This window comes from Microtus ochrogaster, assembly GCF_000317375.1.
Source record: "Microtus ochrogaster isolate Prairie Vole_2 chromosome 14 unlocalized genomic scaffold, MicOch1.0 chr14_random_1, whole genome shotgun sequence".
Taxonomy (NCBI): Eukaryota; Metazoa; Chordata; class Mammalia; order Rodentia; family Cricetidae; genus Microtus; species Microtus ochrogaster.
Window position 1 is genome coordinate 30,697,133 of NW_004949096.1, and position 15,206 is coordinate 30,712,338.

At 47.5% G+C, this 15,206-nt stretch overlaps 1 protein-coding gene across 1 annotated transcript in view; it reads right to left on the reverse strand.

Annotated features, from left to right (window-relative positions):
* Spg11 (SPG11, spatacsin vesicle trafficking associated) overlaps positions 1-15,206 on the reverse strand; it is a 68,110-nt gene that overhangs the window by 16,665 nt on the left and 36,239 nt on the right. Inside the window, exons 18-27 of the mRNA XM_005364359.2 lie at positions 13,629-13,774; positions 12,276-12,437; positions 10,508-10,574; positions 9,880-10,045; positions 5,332-5,537; positions 4,858-4,966; positions 3,476-3,635; positions 2,785-3,054; positions 1,567-1,767; positions 512-619 (exon numbers count right to left, since the gene is read on the reverse strand). Coding sequence (XP_005364416.1) covers positions 512-619; positions 1,567-1,767; positions 2,785-3,054; positions 3,476-3,635; positions 4,858-4,966; positions 5,332-5,537; positions 9,880-10,045; positions 10,508-10,574; positions 12,276-12,437; positions 13,629-13,774 — 1,595 coding nt within the window. The remainder of the gene's footprint in view (positions 1-511; positions 620-1,566; positions 1,768-2,784; positions 3,055-3,475; positions 3,636-4,857; positions 4,967-5,331; positions 5,538-9,879; positions 10,046-10,507; positions 10,575-12,275; positions 12,438-13,628; positions 13,775-15,206) is intronic.

Consider the following 15,206-nt stretch of genomic DNA (forward strand, 5'->3'; position numbering starts at 1 on the left):
CTGGACTGAGAGATGCGTGAGACGGCTCACGTGGGTCGCTTCAGGGAGTTAGGCCTCTCTCCTGCTTTCCACCCTGGCTCTGGGGATGAAACTGAGGTTGTCAAGCTTGCGAGGCGAACCTGCTGAGCCTTCTCAATGGCTCCCGAACCAAAACCTTAGCCTCTCCCAGGAGATAAAGCGGTGTCTCGCCTGGGTCACCCTCAGGGCCATCCCCGATTGTGAAAACGCAGCCACGGGCCACCCCTCTCTTTTTGGCGTCCGCATCCATCTCTGACCCCACTAAGTGTGGCTACACCACCAGGACACGAGAGCAGCAGCGTATCATGCGACATGTCTCTGTGGCAACTACAAGTCACTGCATGCCTGCCTGGCTTCTCCCGCAAGGACACACGTGACTGTCAGTCACGTGATGCACTCGCTCGCCTGCTGTCTCCCCACACCAGCCACCAAGCACAAGAGCCAAGCCAACCAACTTCAGACCAGAGGGCGGGGCACTCCCATTCCAGCCTACCGTCTCAAGGCTTTTCTGAAACTCCACAAGCTTGACTTTGGCTTTCTCGTAATTCTTGAAGAACATACACAGTTCGTACATCTCCATAATCAATAGAAGGGGCGAATCCTTTGAAAAAACCCAGAACATCAAATGCTATTAATAACAGCTTCAGAATCAAATTAAATGTTATTTCTTTTTGAAAAAAAAAAAAAAAAAACAAAAAACAAATCCATATCTGGTTAGTCTATAGACGTCCACTGGGTGGCGCTATGCCCCCACAAGCATTCCTGGAGGCAAAATGATCCAGTAGCCTACCCTCTTATGGTCTCTGTGGCACCATCCAGACTAGTAGTGGGGTTGTCAGGTCAGAAGAGAGGAATTTTGGATTAGAAAGGAGTAATCTGAACTGTAAGTGTGCCCACGTACTAGTGCACTTAAGTCTGTATGGTTTCAGTTCTGTGACTTTAGTTTTCAGTCTGAAAATAAGGGTAATGTGCCGGGCAGTGGTGGCGCAAGCCTTTAATCCCAGCACTCGGGAGACAGAGGCAGGTGGATCTCTGTGAGTTCGAGACCAGCCTGGTCTACAGAGCTAGTTCCAGGATAGGCTCCAAAGCCACAGAGAAACCCTGTCTTGAAAAACCAAAAAAAAAAAAAAAAAAAAGTAATGCCACTTCATAACATCTACATATACATAGTTTCATATTGTGAGAACTTAATACACCAATACATATAAGTCCTCTGCTAAATAAATGTGGTATCTCTCAAAGGCCCTGGGGCTTGATACCTAACACTAAACACCACACAGTAGGTCTATTGTTGTCTCTTGATACCTAACACTAAACACCACATAGTAGGTCTATTGTTGTCTCTTGATACCTAACACTAAACACTTAGTAGGTCTACTATCATTTCTTGTTGATTCTGTAAGAAAAAGCCAAGGGGTGCTATGCCTTGAATGCTGAAGTTCTAGAAACACCTGGAGAGAGAGAGAGAAAGAGAGAGAGAGAGAGAGAGAGAGAGAGACAGAGACAGAGACAGAGAGACAGAGAGAACAGAGAGAGCACATAAAATACCTTAATGAAAAGTTGGAAGCCTCGGATGAGGGTGCGGCTCTTCTGCCTTGTCAACACAGTTCTCCAGATAATGGACAGGTCCTCAAGGCTCCATGGATGATCCTCTACAGAGGCCTGGATGTGTCCCACTGCTTCAGCTGCAACCCTGTCCTCCACAGAGGTGACAATCCAAACACACAGACAGGGGACAGCACTGGCACCCTGTCATCAGATAAGAATGTTTCAAAAGGAAAGAACTGGGCCTGGATCATACAGATGCACAAAGGCCACAGATGGGCATTCCCTCTCAGAAGAGGTCACTCAGAGAGCGTCCAAACATGACACAAACTGACAACTATGCAAGGGATCATCACATACTGTCCTGAAGAATGTGGCGGTCAAAGGCCACCAAGGGGACGAGACTCCATTAACTAGCTGGAGTTCTCCAGAGAGGGGGAGGTGGATGCCTGCCCAGCAGAGTGCGCTTGTGACGGTCAGCCAGTCAGGGTCTGAGCTCTAACTGCTGGCTTCACTGGTGTCAGGAGATAGGGAGGAACCTCAGTGGATGGGACAGCCTGAGCTGTGGCAGCACCGACACTTTCAGTGACGCTGGAAGCAGGTGCAGGAGCCTCACTATCGTGCATCCCATCCCTGCCTGTGGCTCGCTTTCCTTTCTTTCCCTTTCTTCTCTCTCCTGTCTGATTCTCTGTGTGTCTGAGCACTGGTGTGCTGATGCCCACAGAAGCTAGAAGGGGACATGGGTGCCCAGAGCTGTACTAACAGGCGGCTCCAGTTCTCTGCAAGAGCAAAAAGCACTCTTAACCACTGAGCCAACTCTCCAACCCTTATCCCCTTCCACCTTGTAAGGCCCAGGAATCAAACTCAGGTTGTCAAGTTTGTGGAAAGTGCCTTCCCACTGGCTGTTTCTGTGGTTGTTATTTACTTTTTAAAAGACTTAGTTTATTGTAACTACGTGTGCGCTGAGTGTCTGTGTGGGTGATGTACGAGCGCCGGTGCCCAAACCCAGGTCCCCAAGAGTGCAGTGTGTGCTCTAAGCCCCGAGTCATCATCTCTCTAATCCTCGTGCTGCTCTTTCGAGGCCCAGGCTAGCCTCAAACTTTCCATCCTCCTAACTTAACCATCCAAGTATGTGGGACTTCAGGCCCCCACCACGATGCTCAGCTCTGTTCTGTCTTACTGCTTTCTGGCCCCTTAACTTAGGCTTCGCGTGCCCCTCACCTGGAGACAAGCGGCCAGGACACTGAGGACAGGAGCCCGTTGTCGCGCTGCCTCAGCCAGAAGCCAGCACCAGGAGGCTGACTCCTCCGAGCACTGGTGGAGAATTTCGAAGAAATCCCTTGTCTCTTCTTTGCTTTGCTGGAGTTCCTGGTGGCCCTTGTAGTCTTGGTCCCCGTCCACTTGAGAGATGGATCCTGATGACAGCTTCTCAAAAGCCAGCTTCAAGTGGCTCTGAAGGACGGGGCTGAAGTACTGGAGGAGAGAGTTCACCTAAAGGGCAGATGATTAAAACACACTCACATTCCTTTTTAGCTAGAGGGAGCGCGTGCATCACAGAAAGGCTCAGGATGGATCTTTAGGATGCTGAACTGTCAGAGGTGACCACGTGCTGCTTCCAAAGTCATCTGACTTGTCTGTGATAATGTCCAGCTATCTGGCCCAGGGTGGCCTCGAACTTGTGATCCTGCCTCCTCCGTCTCCCTAGTACTGAGATGACAGACCTGAGACACCACAATTGGTTGCTTTTGAGTGAATCTGAGTGAACTTCCATGTCCAACCTGGAATCCTCAAAACTCGTCCACACTCTACCTACGAGCATCCTCTTGTCTGATGCCCGTCTAATGAACTTGACAAACATGGCCCTCACAGCAGACAAAAAACAGAAAGAACACTGTTCTGGAAGTGGGTTTACCTCTTCTGGGTGGTAGTTATGGAGTTGGCTGTGAACCAGGAACTGCAGCCAATCATTTGCCTTGGCACATTCTCTAAGGTAGGACAGGCTCAGCTTCATATTGTGGACCATGCAGAACTGTAACACTAATGCCCATTGGCTGCTGGATTCACTGGACAACCTAGAATCAGAATTGAGGATGGACAGCAGATGGGAAAATATTAAAATATAGTTCTGAGGCCAGACATGGCGGTGCATTTCTGCACTCAGGAGGCTGAGGCAGGGAGTGTCGATGAGTTTAGAAGCCAGCCTGGTCTATAGAGCGAGCTCCAAGCCAGTCAGGGTTCCAAAATGAGACCCTGTCTAAAAAACAAAACAAAACAAAACCATGAAATAAATAAATAAATAAGATGGCTAAGTGGTGAGGGGAGCTTACTGCTCCTACAGGGAACCCAGGTTTGGTTCCCAGCACCCATGTTAGGTGGCTCCCAGCCGCCTGCAATTCTCATTCCAAGGAATCAATACCTTTGGCTTCCATGGCACCTGCACACATATGCACAAACACACACACATACACACACACACATATATGAACACACCTATAATATAGATCTAGTTTGAAACTTGGAAATTGGTAAAAAATTAACCAGAGCACTTTCTTTTTAAAAAGGGAAAAAAGCAAAACAGAAACCCTTTCAACAGGAGTAGACATTACCACCCAGCACAGAACAAATGCTTAACATGCATGAGGCTGTGGGTTTGAGTTCTGTTGTGGTAAAAATAAAAATAATTAAAATATATGCTTCTCAACACATACCAAATATTTATTAGAATTCCTAAAAACAAAACAAAACAAAAAAACTAGATGGGTGTGATGGTGTACACTCTCTCAGGGGGCAGAGGTAGGTAGGTCTCTGAGTTCTAAGCCAGCCTGGTCTACAGAGTGAGTTCTAGGACAGCCAAGGGTACACAGTGAAACCCTATCTTGAAAACAAAACAAACACTCCTCTCTTGGGCTGGAGAGTGGCTCAGTAGTTAAAACAATTGCTGTTCTGACAGAGGACCTTGTGCAGCTCTAGCACCCACAGGACGCTCACAACCTTTTGTAACTTTAGTTCCAAAGGTCTGATGCCCTTTTCTAGCCTCTGAGGACACTGAACTTATGTGGTACACAGACATACATGCAGACAAAACACCACAACAACCTTAACAACCCACCACCTCTCTTGCCTACAAGGAGGAGCACAGAGGGCATCCACAGGGAAGATGCAACTCTTTGTCTGCTTTATGCCGGCTGAGGAAGACCGGGATTTTGAGGAAAGAGCATGACACTGGAAGATCAGCAGAACACAGGCTGCCACAGTCAGGTTGACTAGAACAGCCTGAGGCTGCAGCTCACAAACCTGCTGAAACCCTGCTGCCCAACGCTGTTCCACACGCCTTCTTCCAAGAGAACGAGCAGCTCTCTGGTGGTGGCCTTGTCACCGTCAGCAAGCTTAGTCAGCTTCTCAGCTGTGAAAAACACAGGCGAGAAAGACCCAAGTGGGTCAGTGGCACAGCCCTGCTTGGGTTCAGGAGCTCAGGGTCAGCCTGAGCAAGAGAGACCACAGTGGGGCCCCATCTCCAAAAAGCCAAAAACCAAAGAAAAGGCTCAATGAGATCAAAGTCATCAAGGGTCCGGGCATGCGTTCAATAGAAAAAGTCAGGACCTGGGCATTTCAGTTCAAGAAATGAGGCTCAGGGTCATTTAAACCCCATTAAAATGACATCTAAGAAAGTGAAATAAATAATACGAACAGTGCAAGAAAGGGGGTAAAAGTACTGTCTCCACCCTTCCCCACGTGTCCTTTGGGCAAAACGGAACAAAGGCGCTGTACCTAGAGACTCTCTGACAGAACTGGGGTGAACGTCTTCATTTCTGCACTTGTAGCCCAGAATCACATTCACCATTTTCATGTCAACTCTGAGCTTGAGGCTGCTAAGACCAAGCAACTCTAAGAAGCACACACAGGCAGCCGCTACCGAAGGGCTGTGGGAGGAAGTGAGCCCTAAGGTGTAGGCCTCCTTGCCCACTTGCTGGATCCTGAAAAACAAAGATCAACATTACATCAGTCAGAAACATCATTTTCACACTGGCTGGAGACCTAGCTCAGTGGTTTAAGATCCTGCTGTTCAAGTGTGGCGGCCTGAGTTCACACCTCAGAACCCACAGAACAGTCAGAGAGGGGGCCAGGAAGACGGCTCAGTGGGTGAAGATACTTGGTACTCAGCCTGACAGCTTGGGTTTGGTTCCCCAGACTCACATGGCGCAGGGAACCAGCTCACAGACATTGTCCGCTAGGCCAGAGAGATGGCCCAGTAGTTACCAGTGCTTACATTATTGTCGATGACCCAAGTCTGCCAGGCTCCCACAGCCACCTGTCACGCCAGCTGCAGGGGACCTGGTATCCTCTCCCGGATTCCCACCTGCACGTGTATAACTCCTCCCTACTACAGACACATAACTTAGAATTTTTTGTTTTGTTTGTTTTTTGTTTTTTGAGACAGGGTTTCTCTCAGTAACAGCCCTGGCTGTCCTGAAACTCACTCTGTAGACCAGGCTGGCCTCAAACTCAGAGATCCATCTGCCTCTGCCTCCCGAGTGCTGGGATTAAAGGCATGTGTCACCACTGCCCATAAAAATAGAATCTTAAAACAAAAACTTATTTTTGATTTCTGTGGGTATCTTGGTGTACACACAGACACAGACATACAAACAGAACACATGCGCTTTTTAAAAACTGCTTCTCACCAGGCAGTGGTGGTACACACCTTTAATGCCAGCACTCAGGAGACAAAGGCAAGTGGAGTTTGTCCTCTGAGTTTGAGGCCAGCCTGATCTACAGTGTGAATACCAGGACAGTCAGGGCTACACTGACAATCCCTATCTTTGGAAAAAAAAAAAAAAAAAGAAGGAAAGAAAGAAAATAAAAAAACCATCTGCTTCTCACTAAGACAAGGAAATGAAATGACGTCAGTGACAGGCATTGTGTTTGATCGCTTGTTCTCTCCCTTCACCTTTTGCTCATCTGGGTTCTAGGTTACCTTATTTTGGGTACTATAACCCTATTTCCTTACATTTTTTTTAATGGGGAATTCTTTGCTTTTGTTTTTTGTTTTAGAGACAAGGTTTCTCTGTGCAACAGCCCTGGCTGTCCTGGAACTAGCTCTGTAGACCAGGCTGGGCTCCAGCTCAGAGACCTGCCTGCCTCTGCCTCCTGAGTGCTGGGGCTAACGGTGTGCACCCCACTGCCTGGCGTGATTGGGGAATAGTAAGTGTGAAATGCATTCACTACACATTGCCAATGGCAACGCCAAGGTTGTGGAATTTTTTACTTTTCTTCAGAAAAGTTGCTTTCTCTGGGGAGAAATGGAGAGCCAACAAGGTGCCAGCGGGACCAGTGCCATCCGGATGGAGGTAACACTGTAACTAACCAGCTGCCCTGTCATCTCTGCAAAAAGGAAGACTGCGCACTGCTTTATTTCTGAGTTCCAGCAAAAGTTTTATAAGAGAATTCGCAGCAAGGCGTTTTTGTTTCTCCAGACCTGCGTTAGTGTACCCACTGAAAATAGTTTCCTCTCCTAATCCCTTGTATTCTGCAGTAGGTCTTAGTTCTTCTCTGCTGTAAGTGGGCTATTGGTAAGAATATGATAGCTAGTTTTGTGGCTGGTTCCTAACTGACAAGAAGCCACCAGAAGCATCATCTTGTAGAGAAGAGGCTGCAGGAAAAGATGAGGGACACAGCACTTCTCGTCTGTGTCAGCACAAACTCTCAAAGCTGTCACTACAGTGCCAACTGTTTCACGAAATATGTCCCCAGTCCACGGGGACCAGCGTGAGTCGTACTGCGGCACCTTGTCGGGCCAATTCAGAGTTCAAAGTCCTTTTTGCCGATGTGGCCCCCGAGGTCCACACCCCAGATAAATCAAGTTCTAAGACTCCTCCATACAAGGCACAGAGATGTGCTATTAACAGCGGCTGTGCTTCCATGACCAATGCAGAACTCAATCTCAGAAGCACAAAACAATAAAACAATACCCCTCTCCTTGCCAAGATGTCTCTGCAAAAACGGATCTTGAAAAGACGTCAGTGCTCAGCACACTGCCACACGGTCACAGGAAACACGGCCCTGCCGTACTCATTGAGTTTAAACAAAATGCTCCACGACACCCAGTTGCACTGGTCAAACTGGATTTAGCCAGTCAGCAACATGCTCTAGAGCAGTGGGGTGCTCAGTCTTCCTAATGCTAGGACCTCTTAATCCAGTTCCTCATGTTGTGGTGACCCCAACCATAAAATTATTTTACTTTATAACTGTAATTTTGCTACTGTTGTGAATCATAATGTAAATATTTTTGGAGACAGAGGTTTGTTAATGGGGTTGTAACGCACAGGTTGAAAACCACTGCTCTAAGGGTAAACAAAATACCCTGCTCCCCTTGAGCCAGCGCCCATAATGCTGCCAGCTGTGACTTAACAGATGGAGCAGCATTACTGGTTTGCGTCAGATGTGGCCCAAATCAATACCTGACTCTTCTAGAAAGGTAACTGCTTTCCGAAGCTGTTTCCACAGAATGACTGAGCACAACTAGAATACAGGCCCGAGTCAGCTGGTTAATCTGCCTGTGGGCTGCTGTGGTACCAGGAGCCCCAGGTCAGCTTTTGTGGTCACACAGGCAGAGGGCAGAAGAACACGCATGCACAGGGCGTGGTGTGGAGGTCAGAGGACTGCAGGAGCCAGCCCTCTTCCTCTGCCATACAGGTCCTAGGGCTCAGCTTGTCGGGCTCCTCACCTGCAGAACTGTATTGCTGACCCCAGATTCTCTTGGAGCCCCTATTCAAACTCTTCAGCACTGTGGCTTCTACCTTCACCCAGCAGCCACCAAGAACTTTCAAAAGCGCTGGACTTGTGCTCTGAGCATGCTACGGGTATGAGCACGAGCTGCCTAGAGCATCAACACTGCCTGTCTTTTGAGATTTATTTCTACTTTATATGTACAAGTGTCTGTGCATCATGTGTGCTCAGTGTTCATGGAGAGAAAAAAAGGGCATCAGATCCTCTGGAACTGGAGTCACAGGTCCCCTGGAAGAGTGGCCAGTGCTCTTAACCACCAAGTCAAGCTCCAAGGCACATTTTAGAGGTCTCAGATGTACATTTTATATACGTAGAAAGTTTTCTAGCAAGATGTACAAGACATTGCCAACCCTTTAATATGAAGAATTGGAGTCCGGCCTCCTGTCTTTCACTCCCTCCTTCCTGAACTACTGAACTACATCACCAGGAAAACCTACTACTAAAACAAAGCTTAAAATGCATCCCTGTGTTAATCATAAAAAAAATCTTGCTGTCAATTACATCAGACAGTTCCCCCAATTCTGTATGAAGAAGAACACAGAAGACAGCTCATGCATACAAAATGCACCTTGTATAGAATCCCTCTGCTGCAGCTGCTGGTGTCTGAGCAGCTGTCATGTGACTTTAAAATAGGTCTCTTTTCAGTGTTATTGTTTTACTTTTTCCATTAGCAAATATTATGTACAATAAAGCCAAAAACTCGAAATGCAAAAGAAAGGCACAATGGAAAAACAAAGTCACCACCCGGAACACAATCACTGTTGTCCCACCGAGGACTGCTTGGAGTCTGACAGAGTCTAAACCTGAACTTGAGCTCAGCCCTCGTCAGAGAAACTTCTCTTTGCAGTTGGTGGTGATGACCACAGACTCCCAGCTGATTCATTTGCACAGGATAAGGGACGCCAGAGTGCTCAGTCCCCTTTCCTCAAGGTTCAGGGATCTATGTGGAAAGGGGACCAAAAGATTATAGGAGCCAGAGGTGGTGGATGAATGTCAAGAAAACCGTGCTCTTCAGACAGAGCGGGGCGGAAGGACATGTGAACTCACAAACTGTGACAGCGTGCCAAGACCACATAAGCTCAAGCCAGACAGAATCCCAGCTCGGAGCAGGGGAGGTGGGCACAGAGTCCCATGATAGCTGAGGAGCTGCTGGCATGTGATTGTGCTGGGGGAGGGGAGGGAGAGCCCGTCTTCCTTAGCGGGGTGACAACTGGTGTACTGATCATCTGCAAAGCAGGCCTCAGGCTCAGCTGTGCTCAGTTCACACAAAGTGGGCTCAAGGGGACAGAGGGGACAAGGGAACACACAGAGTATGAAGTTGGGTAAGTAGGGAGGTGGGGACACCTGGGATATAAGGGGGTGAATACGGTCAAAATGTATTCTATGAAATCTTCCAAGAATACAAACATTTAAAACAAAACTAAGGCAAACAATCACAGTGCAGGTAATGATCAGTCTCACTACTCTTTTAAATGCACAGTAAACACACATATGCTTTTCTATAGCGGAAGTGAAGCTCTCAACACTTACAGTTGTTTGGGAGTCTTACTCTTGATCAACTCCTGGACCAGGAAAGTGCCAAAGGCAAACGATGGGCGTCCATGATGTAAATAATACGCATAATTTAGACGCTCCACTACGGCGTATTTACTCACCAGGTCAGGGCTGGAAAAATGTGGGAGATGGCTGGCTGTATCTGGGGAGAAAACAAAGTGTATCAACCCTTACGACAGATAGTATGAATTTAACATCACAAGCATGGAGACAGAGGCATGATACATGATATTAAACATTAACCCCAAACTCAAGAGAAACAGAAGCTGAGTTCCTAAAATGGCACAGAACTCAAAGATTCTTGCGTCCTACCCCGGACAGCAGTGTGTGTGAGCCTGGCACATGGTGAGGGAGAGTGGCAAGCACCTTGCTCTCTGAGCTGAGGCTGCAGCTTGCTCGGTAGAGAGCTTGCCTCACGCATAAGGACTGGATTTGATCCCCAGAACAACTCCGTCAGATGTGGTGGCAAACACAAGAAACCCAGCATTAGGGAGGTAGAGGCAGGAGGATCAGATATCTAAGGTCAGTCTGGACTATACAGCAAGTTCCAGACCAACCCATATGAGGGCTACGTGCTCCCAGAGTAAGAAGTCCCACGTCTTACCTCCTATTGCCAGTGTGTTGGCAGCCTGCCAGCCGAACAATCTGCTAGGATCAAAGGGCGGCAAAGACTGAGAAAGAGGAAAAGTTAATCAGACTCAAAAGCTTATTGACCCTAAAACAAATAAGCAAAACGACAGAAAGCCCTCCAGAGGACTCTGCTAGAATCTTTGCCAGCACATGTGGGGCTCTGACTTTGATCCCTAGAACTAAACACAGCTTAACGCTGTCTCTCTGAACATAAAATCATTACAGAAGAGAGCACGAGAGCCCCTAAGGACCAACACCCAAGGTGGCCTTTGATCTCTACACACACGGGCACACGTGTGCACCTGCAGACGCATGGAGAGCACATGAACAGAAAAGTGCACACATACAAAGAGCATGGTGGCATGAGACCACAGTCATAGCATTCAGGGGGCTGAGGCAAGCGGGTCACTTGAGCAGCACAGTAAGATGCAGCTTTAAATAAACAAATGAATAGCCAGGTGTGGTGCACCTGCCAGCCCAGGTCCTGGGTGGTAGGAGAGGGAGGATCAGGAGCCGAAGGCCATCCTAGATTACATAGTGGGTTTGAGCGCTGCATGAGATCTTGTTTCAAAACAAAACAAAACAAAATTATGTACGTCAAGAAGAGAACAAAGAGGGCTGGAGAGATGGCTCAGAGGTTAAGAGCATTGCCTGCTCTTCCAAAGGTCCTGAGTTCAATTCCCTGCAACCACATGGTGGCTCACAACCATCTGTAATGAGGTCTGGTGCCCTCTTCTGGCCTTCAGGCATACACACAAGACAATATTGTATGCATAATAAATAAAAAAAAAAAAGAAGAGAACAAAGAATAACTTGATTTGTTTTAGAAGTTGATTCAAATGCTGGAACTCTGTACACCTTTGATCCTAGTACCTGAGACACTGAGACAGGAGGATCACTACATTGAACCAAATCTGGACAAAGCACTGTGTCACTGAAGTGTCTGGTTTACACCAATGCTACACAAAGTGCTGCAACCATGGCAGACACACCTGCACCAGAATGTGCAGCCAGCACGAGGCTGCCTTCAGGAAATTCTTCTAAGGATTTCTGTATATGAGTGTTTTGCCAGCATGTATGTGTGCCTACTACCTGTGGAGGCCAGCAGGGGGCATCGGATTCCCAGAATTAGAGTTACAGATGGTTGTGAGTGGCCATGTGGGTGCTGGGAATCAAACCCAGGTCCTCTGGAAGAGCATCCAGTGCTTTAACCGCTGAGCCATCATCCAGCCCCATTCTTCGGGAAACTATAGAAAACTGATCTCGAGGGCATACCAAGTGGTGTGATGGGCTTGCACTCTAGCACAAGCTGCTAACCTCATGGTATTCCAGAAACAGACAGTTCTGGCATATTTGTGAACCACACTTCCAAGTAGCGTTAGTCCACCCCAAGAATTCCTCACATCTGAGTAGGGCAGATTTCACATCTCTAAAGAACAACAGAACTTAGGCAGGACTGAAGATACTATGAGCATATATGTAAAGAAGAAAGCCTGTTGAACTGAGATACGGGCAAAAGATGCTTCTCCTCCACAGCCTGAGTAGGTCTCAGAGGGTCTGTACATCCTTTGAAACAGAAGCAAAATGATATGTTTCCACGCCATTCTTCTGGGTGTAGGCTCAGAGCTCTATCCTTCTTTGCCACGATTCCTTACCCTGAGTGTCTACAGGAGGTAGGGTGTTCTGTTTCCTGGCAGAGACCTGACTGACACATCCAAGAACCAGCTCCCTAAACACAGTACCTGAAGGAGGTGGTAGAGTGTGACATCAGAGGGCAGGACACTGGGAGCGGTGCCCTGTGGGAAGAGGGCGGCTTTCAGCTTTGGGTACGGTGTCAAAGCCACCTTCAGGAGCTGGGGGTCCACCTTCTTCAAACAGTTCTCATTTTCTTCGTTCTGAATGACCTAAGCAAGAAGACACATTACAGATGGGAGTGATGTTTAGCATGTATATTTTAAGATGTAAAAACCAGTCACTATAGGAGACGGCTGGAAGTGAAACAGCACTGGCACAGCGGTCATTGGTTCTTGGGCCGCATGGCTGCATGACGCTGGACTAGATGTTTAACATCCAGCCTCCATTTCCTGCAAGATTAGGAGGAGAGCTAGATCTACTGCTCTCAAACCATATGTTGTTTGGGGAAAAAGTCATCCCTACTCCAGTGTTTATAATATTTCTATTTAACATTCATTAATATCATTAATATCTTAAAAGATCTCACAACTATTACTGCTGGACATGGTGGTGCCTGCATATGGTCCAGCATTTGGGAGGCTGAGGCAGAAAAATCACTCAGAATCCAAGACTAGCCTGGGTCACACAGGGGATTACAGGCCTACTTGGCCTAGAGAGTGAGCCTGCTCACAAATAAAAGAGCTGGGCAATGACAGGGCACACCTTTAACCCCAGCACTTGGGAGGCAGAGGCCTGGGCTACACAGTTGAGTTCCAGGGCAGCCAGAGCTACATAGTAAGACCCTGTGTCAAAAAAACCCAAAAAAACAAAAATAAAAACAAATAAATAAATAAACACCACCAAGCAGATGATTCCACAGTCCTTTCTTGACCTGTACCCTCTGACTGGTGGCTAAAAGTGGGTGCGAGAAGCTTAGCCATTCAAGCACAGCAGCAATATAAGGGTAACTGCCGCCGGGAAGAAACTACTGGAGAGGGGCTGTCCAGCAGCATTCTCGCCCTCTGCCCCGTCACACTGTATGTTCAAAGAGCACAGGAGCACATCCACATGTCCCCCAGAGGAGTTTATAAGGAAAGCTAAAAATTATGCTTTCAAATAAACCTTTCAAAAGGGTAAACGCACAGACACATCACAAGCCACAGACCTAAAATACATTGACTTGCAGAAGTAACATGATCGTGATTCTGTCCTGGCGTTATAGAAAACACATCAAAGGGACAAAGAATCTCTGTCCATGCCTGAATTCTGTTTCAGCTCAGGACACAGGACTGTGAACTCACCCGTTTCATGCTCACCCATCTATGAGGACACTTGGAAGCATTCTTGCTTTAGCACCAGCTAAGGTTTAGACAATCCCGGTTGTCTATGCCAAGTTTAGTAAGTCTGAGTGTCTCCCGTACCTGGCTGACACCCCCAGGAGCATACATGGTGGTAGCGAGGGCCAGGAGGGTGTGCCCTTCCAAGAGCATACTGCTCACACTGGCCTGATTGGTGGGAATCAAAATTTGAGCATTTGCAAGGCTGGCCTGGAAGATCAGTTTGGGATCTGAAAATAAAAGGGATAATTACCAAATTGAGAAAGATAGAATTCTGAGAAAGATATTTTTAACTCTGTCCACAGTAAGAACAACTTCCTAAGTTTAAAAACAATGAAAAGACATGTGTGTGTGTCAAACTCAAAAGATTCATCTTCATAAAAATAAAACTGTCAAAGAAAATGTAAAGGTAGCAGAGTCAAACTGCAACACGTGACATTCTAAAGTAGTAATGTCCCCTGGACAAAGAAAGAAGCAGACACCCTACACACAGCCCTCTGGCAGCAAGGGACTTGGAGGCCTCAGGTAAACCGCATCAGCGGTGCTCCGGGGTGACTGTTTGTTGGTCATCACGAATAGGCTGTGCCAGGCAAAGGCCCGACCTCACTGACGGCAACTGGCCTGACAGTAACCCTTTCAGCCAACAGCCTGCGACTCGGTAATTCTATGTGCAGAGGCCTGCGTGTGCTACAGAGCTCATTTGAAACATAAGCGATGGTTTTACGTTAAGATATATTCAAGACAATTATTTACAATCGGGAAAAATGTAATGACAAGTTCATCAAAAAAATAGAGACTGGTAAGTTAGTGGAGGGACTATTTCTCAAAGAGAAATCTTACGCCAACATTAACATGAGCGCTGTCTCATTACGCAAAGGCAGTTACAAAGCACAGATGTTTCCTATGCTTCTGCACAGGGCAGGCACCACGGGAACCAGATGGAGAACATAAGAGTAGTCATGAAAGAAAGCAGAAAGAAACTAGAAATGTTACCGATGGCCACTTGTGGGCAGTCATCTTCCCATAAGCCCAGGCTGGGTCTGTGCAGGTTTGACCTTGTGGAAGTTGTAGGTAGCTTCCTTTGTTTATTTAAAACAGGGCCTCACTACTTAGCCCTGTGGCCTAGAACTCACAGGTAGACCAAGCTGGCCTTGAACTCACAGAGATCTGCTGGCCTCTGCCTACCACGTGGTGTAAGGATTAAAGGGTGCACACTGCCACCTGTAACCCCAACAAAACTGGACACTACATAAAAGACGGGTTGTTGACATTGTAGAGTTGCTTACCCGGTATCTTTCCCTAGAATTTGGAGAGAACATTACTAGCTAGAATGCTTGGCGGTAAAGGGGATTTTCTTCTTGTCCAGTCATAACCCCACCAGTTGTTTCAGCAGCTCCCTTCCAAGGACACAACAATCCCACACATACATGAGTTTTTTTCCCCTTCATTTGGAGCTCCAGAACCTGCCTAAGGGTGGAAGGAGAGAACCTGACTCCACAAAGTTGTCTTCTGACCTCCACACACATGCCTGGGGCATAGGGACTTACCACATGAGAGGCCCTAGCACTGTAAAAGAATAGAAGGGAGAGAGGGAGGGAAGGGAGGAGGGAAGGAAGGAGGGAGGGAGGGAAGGGAGGAGGGAGGGAGGGAAGGGAGGAGGGA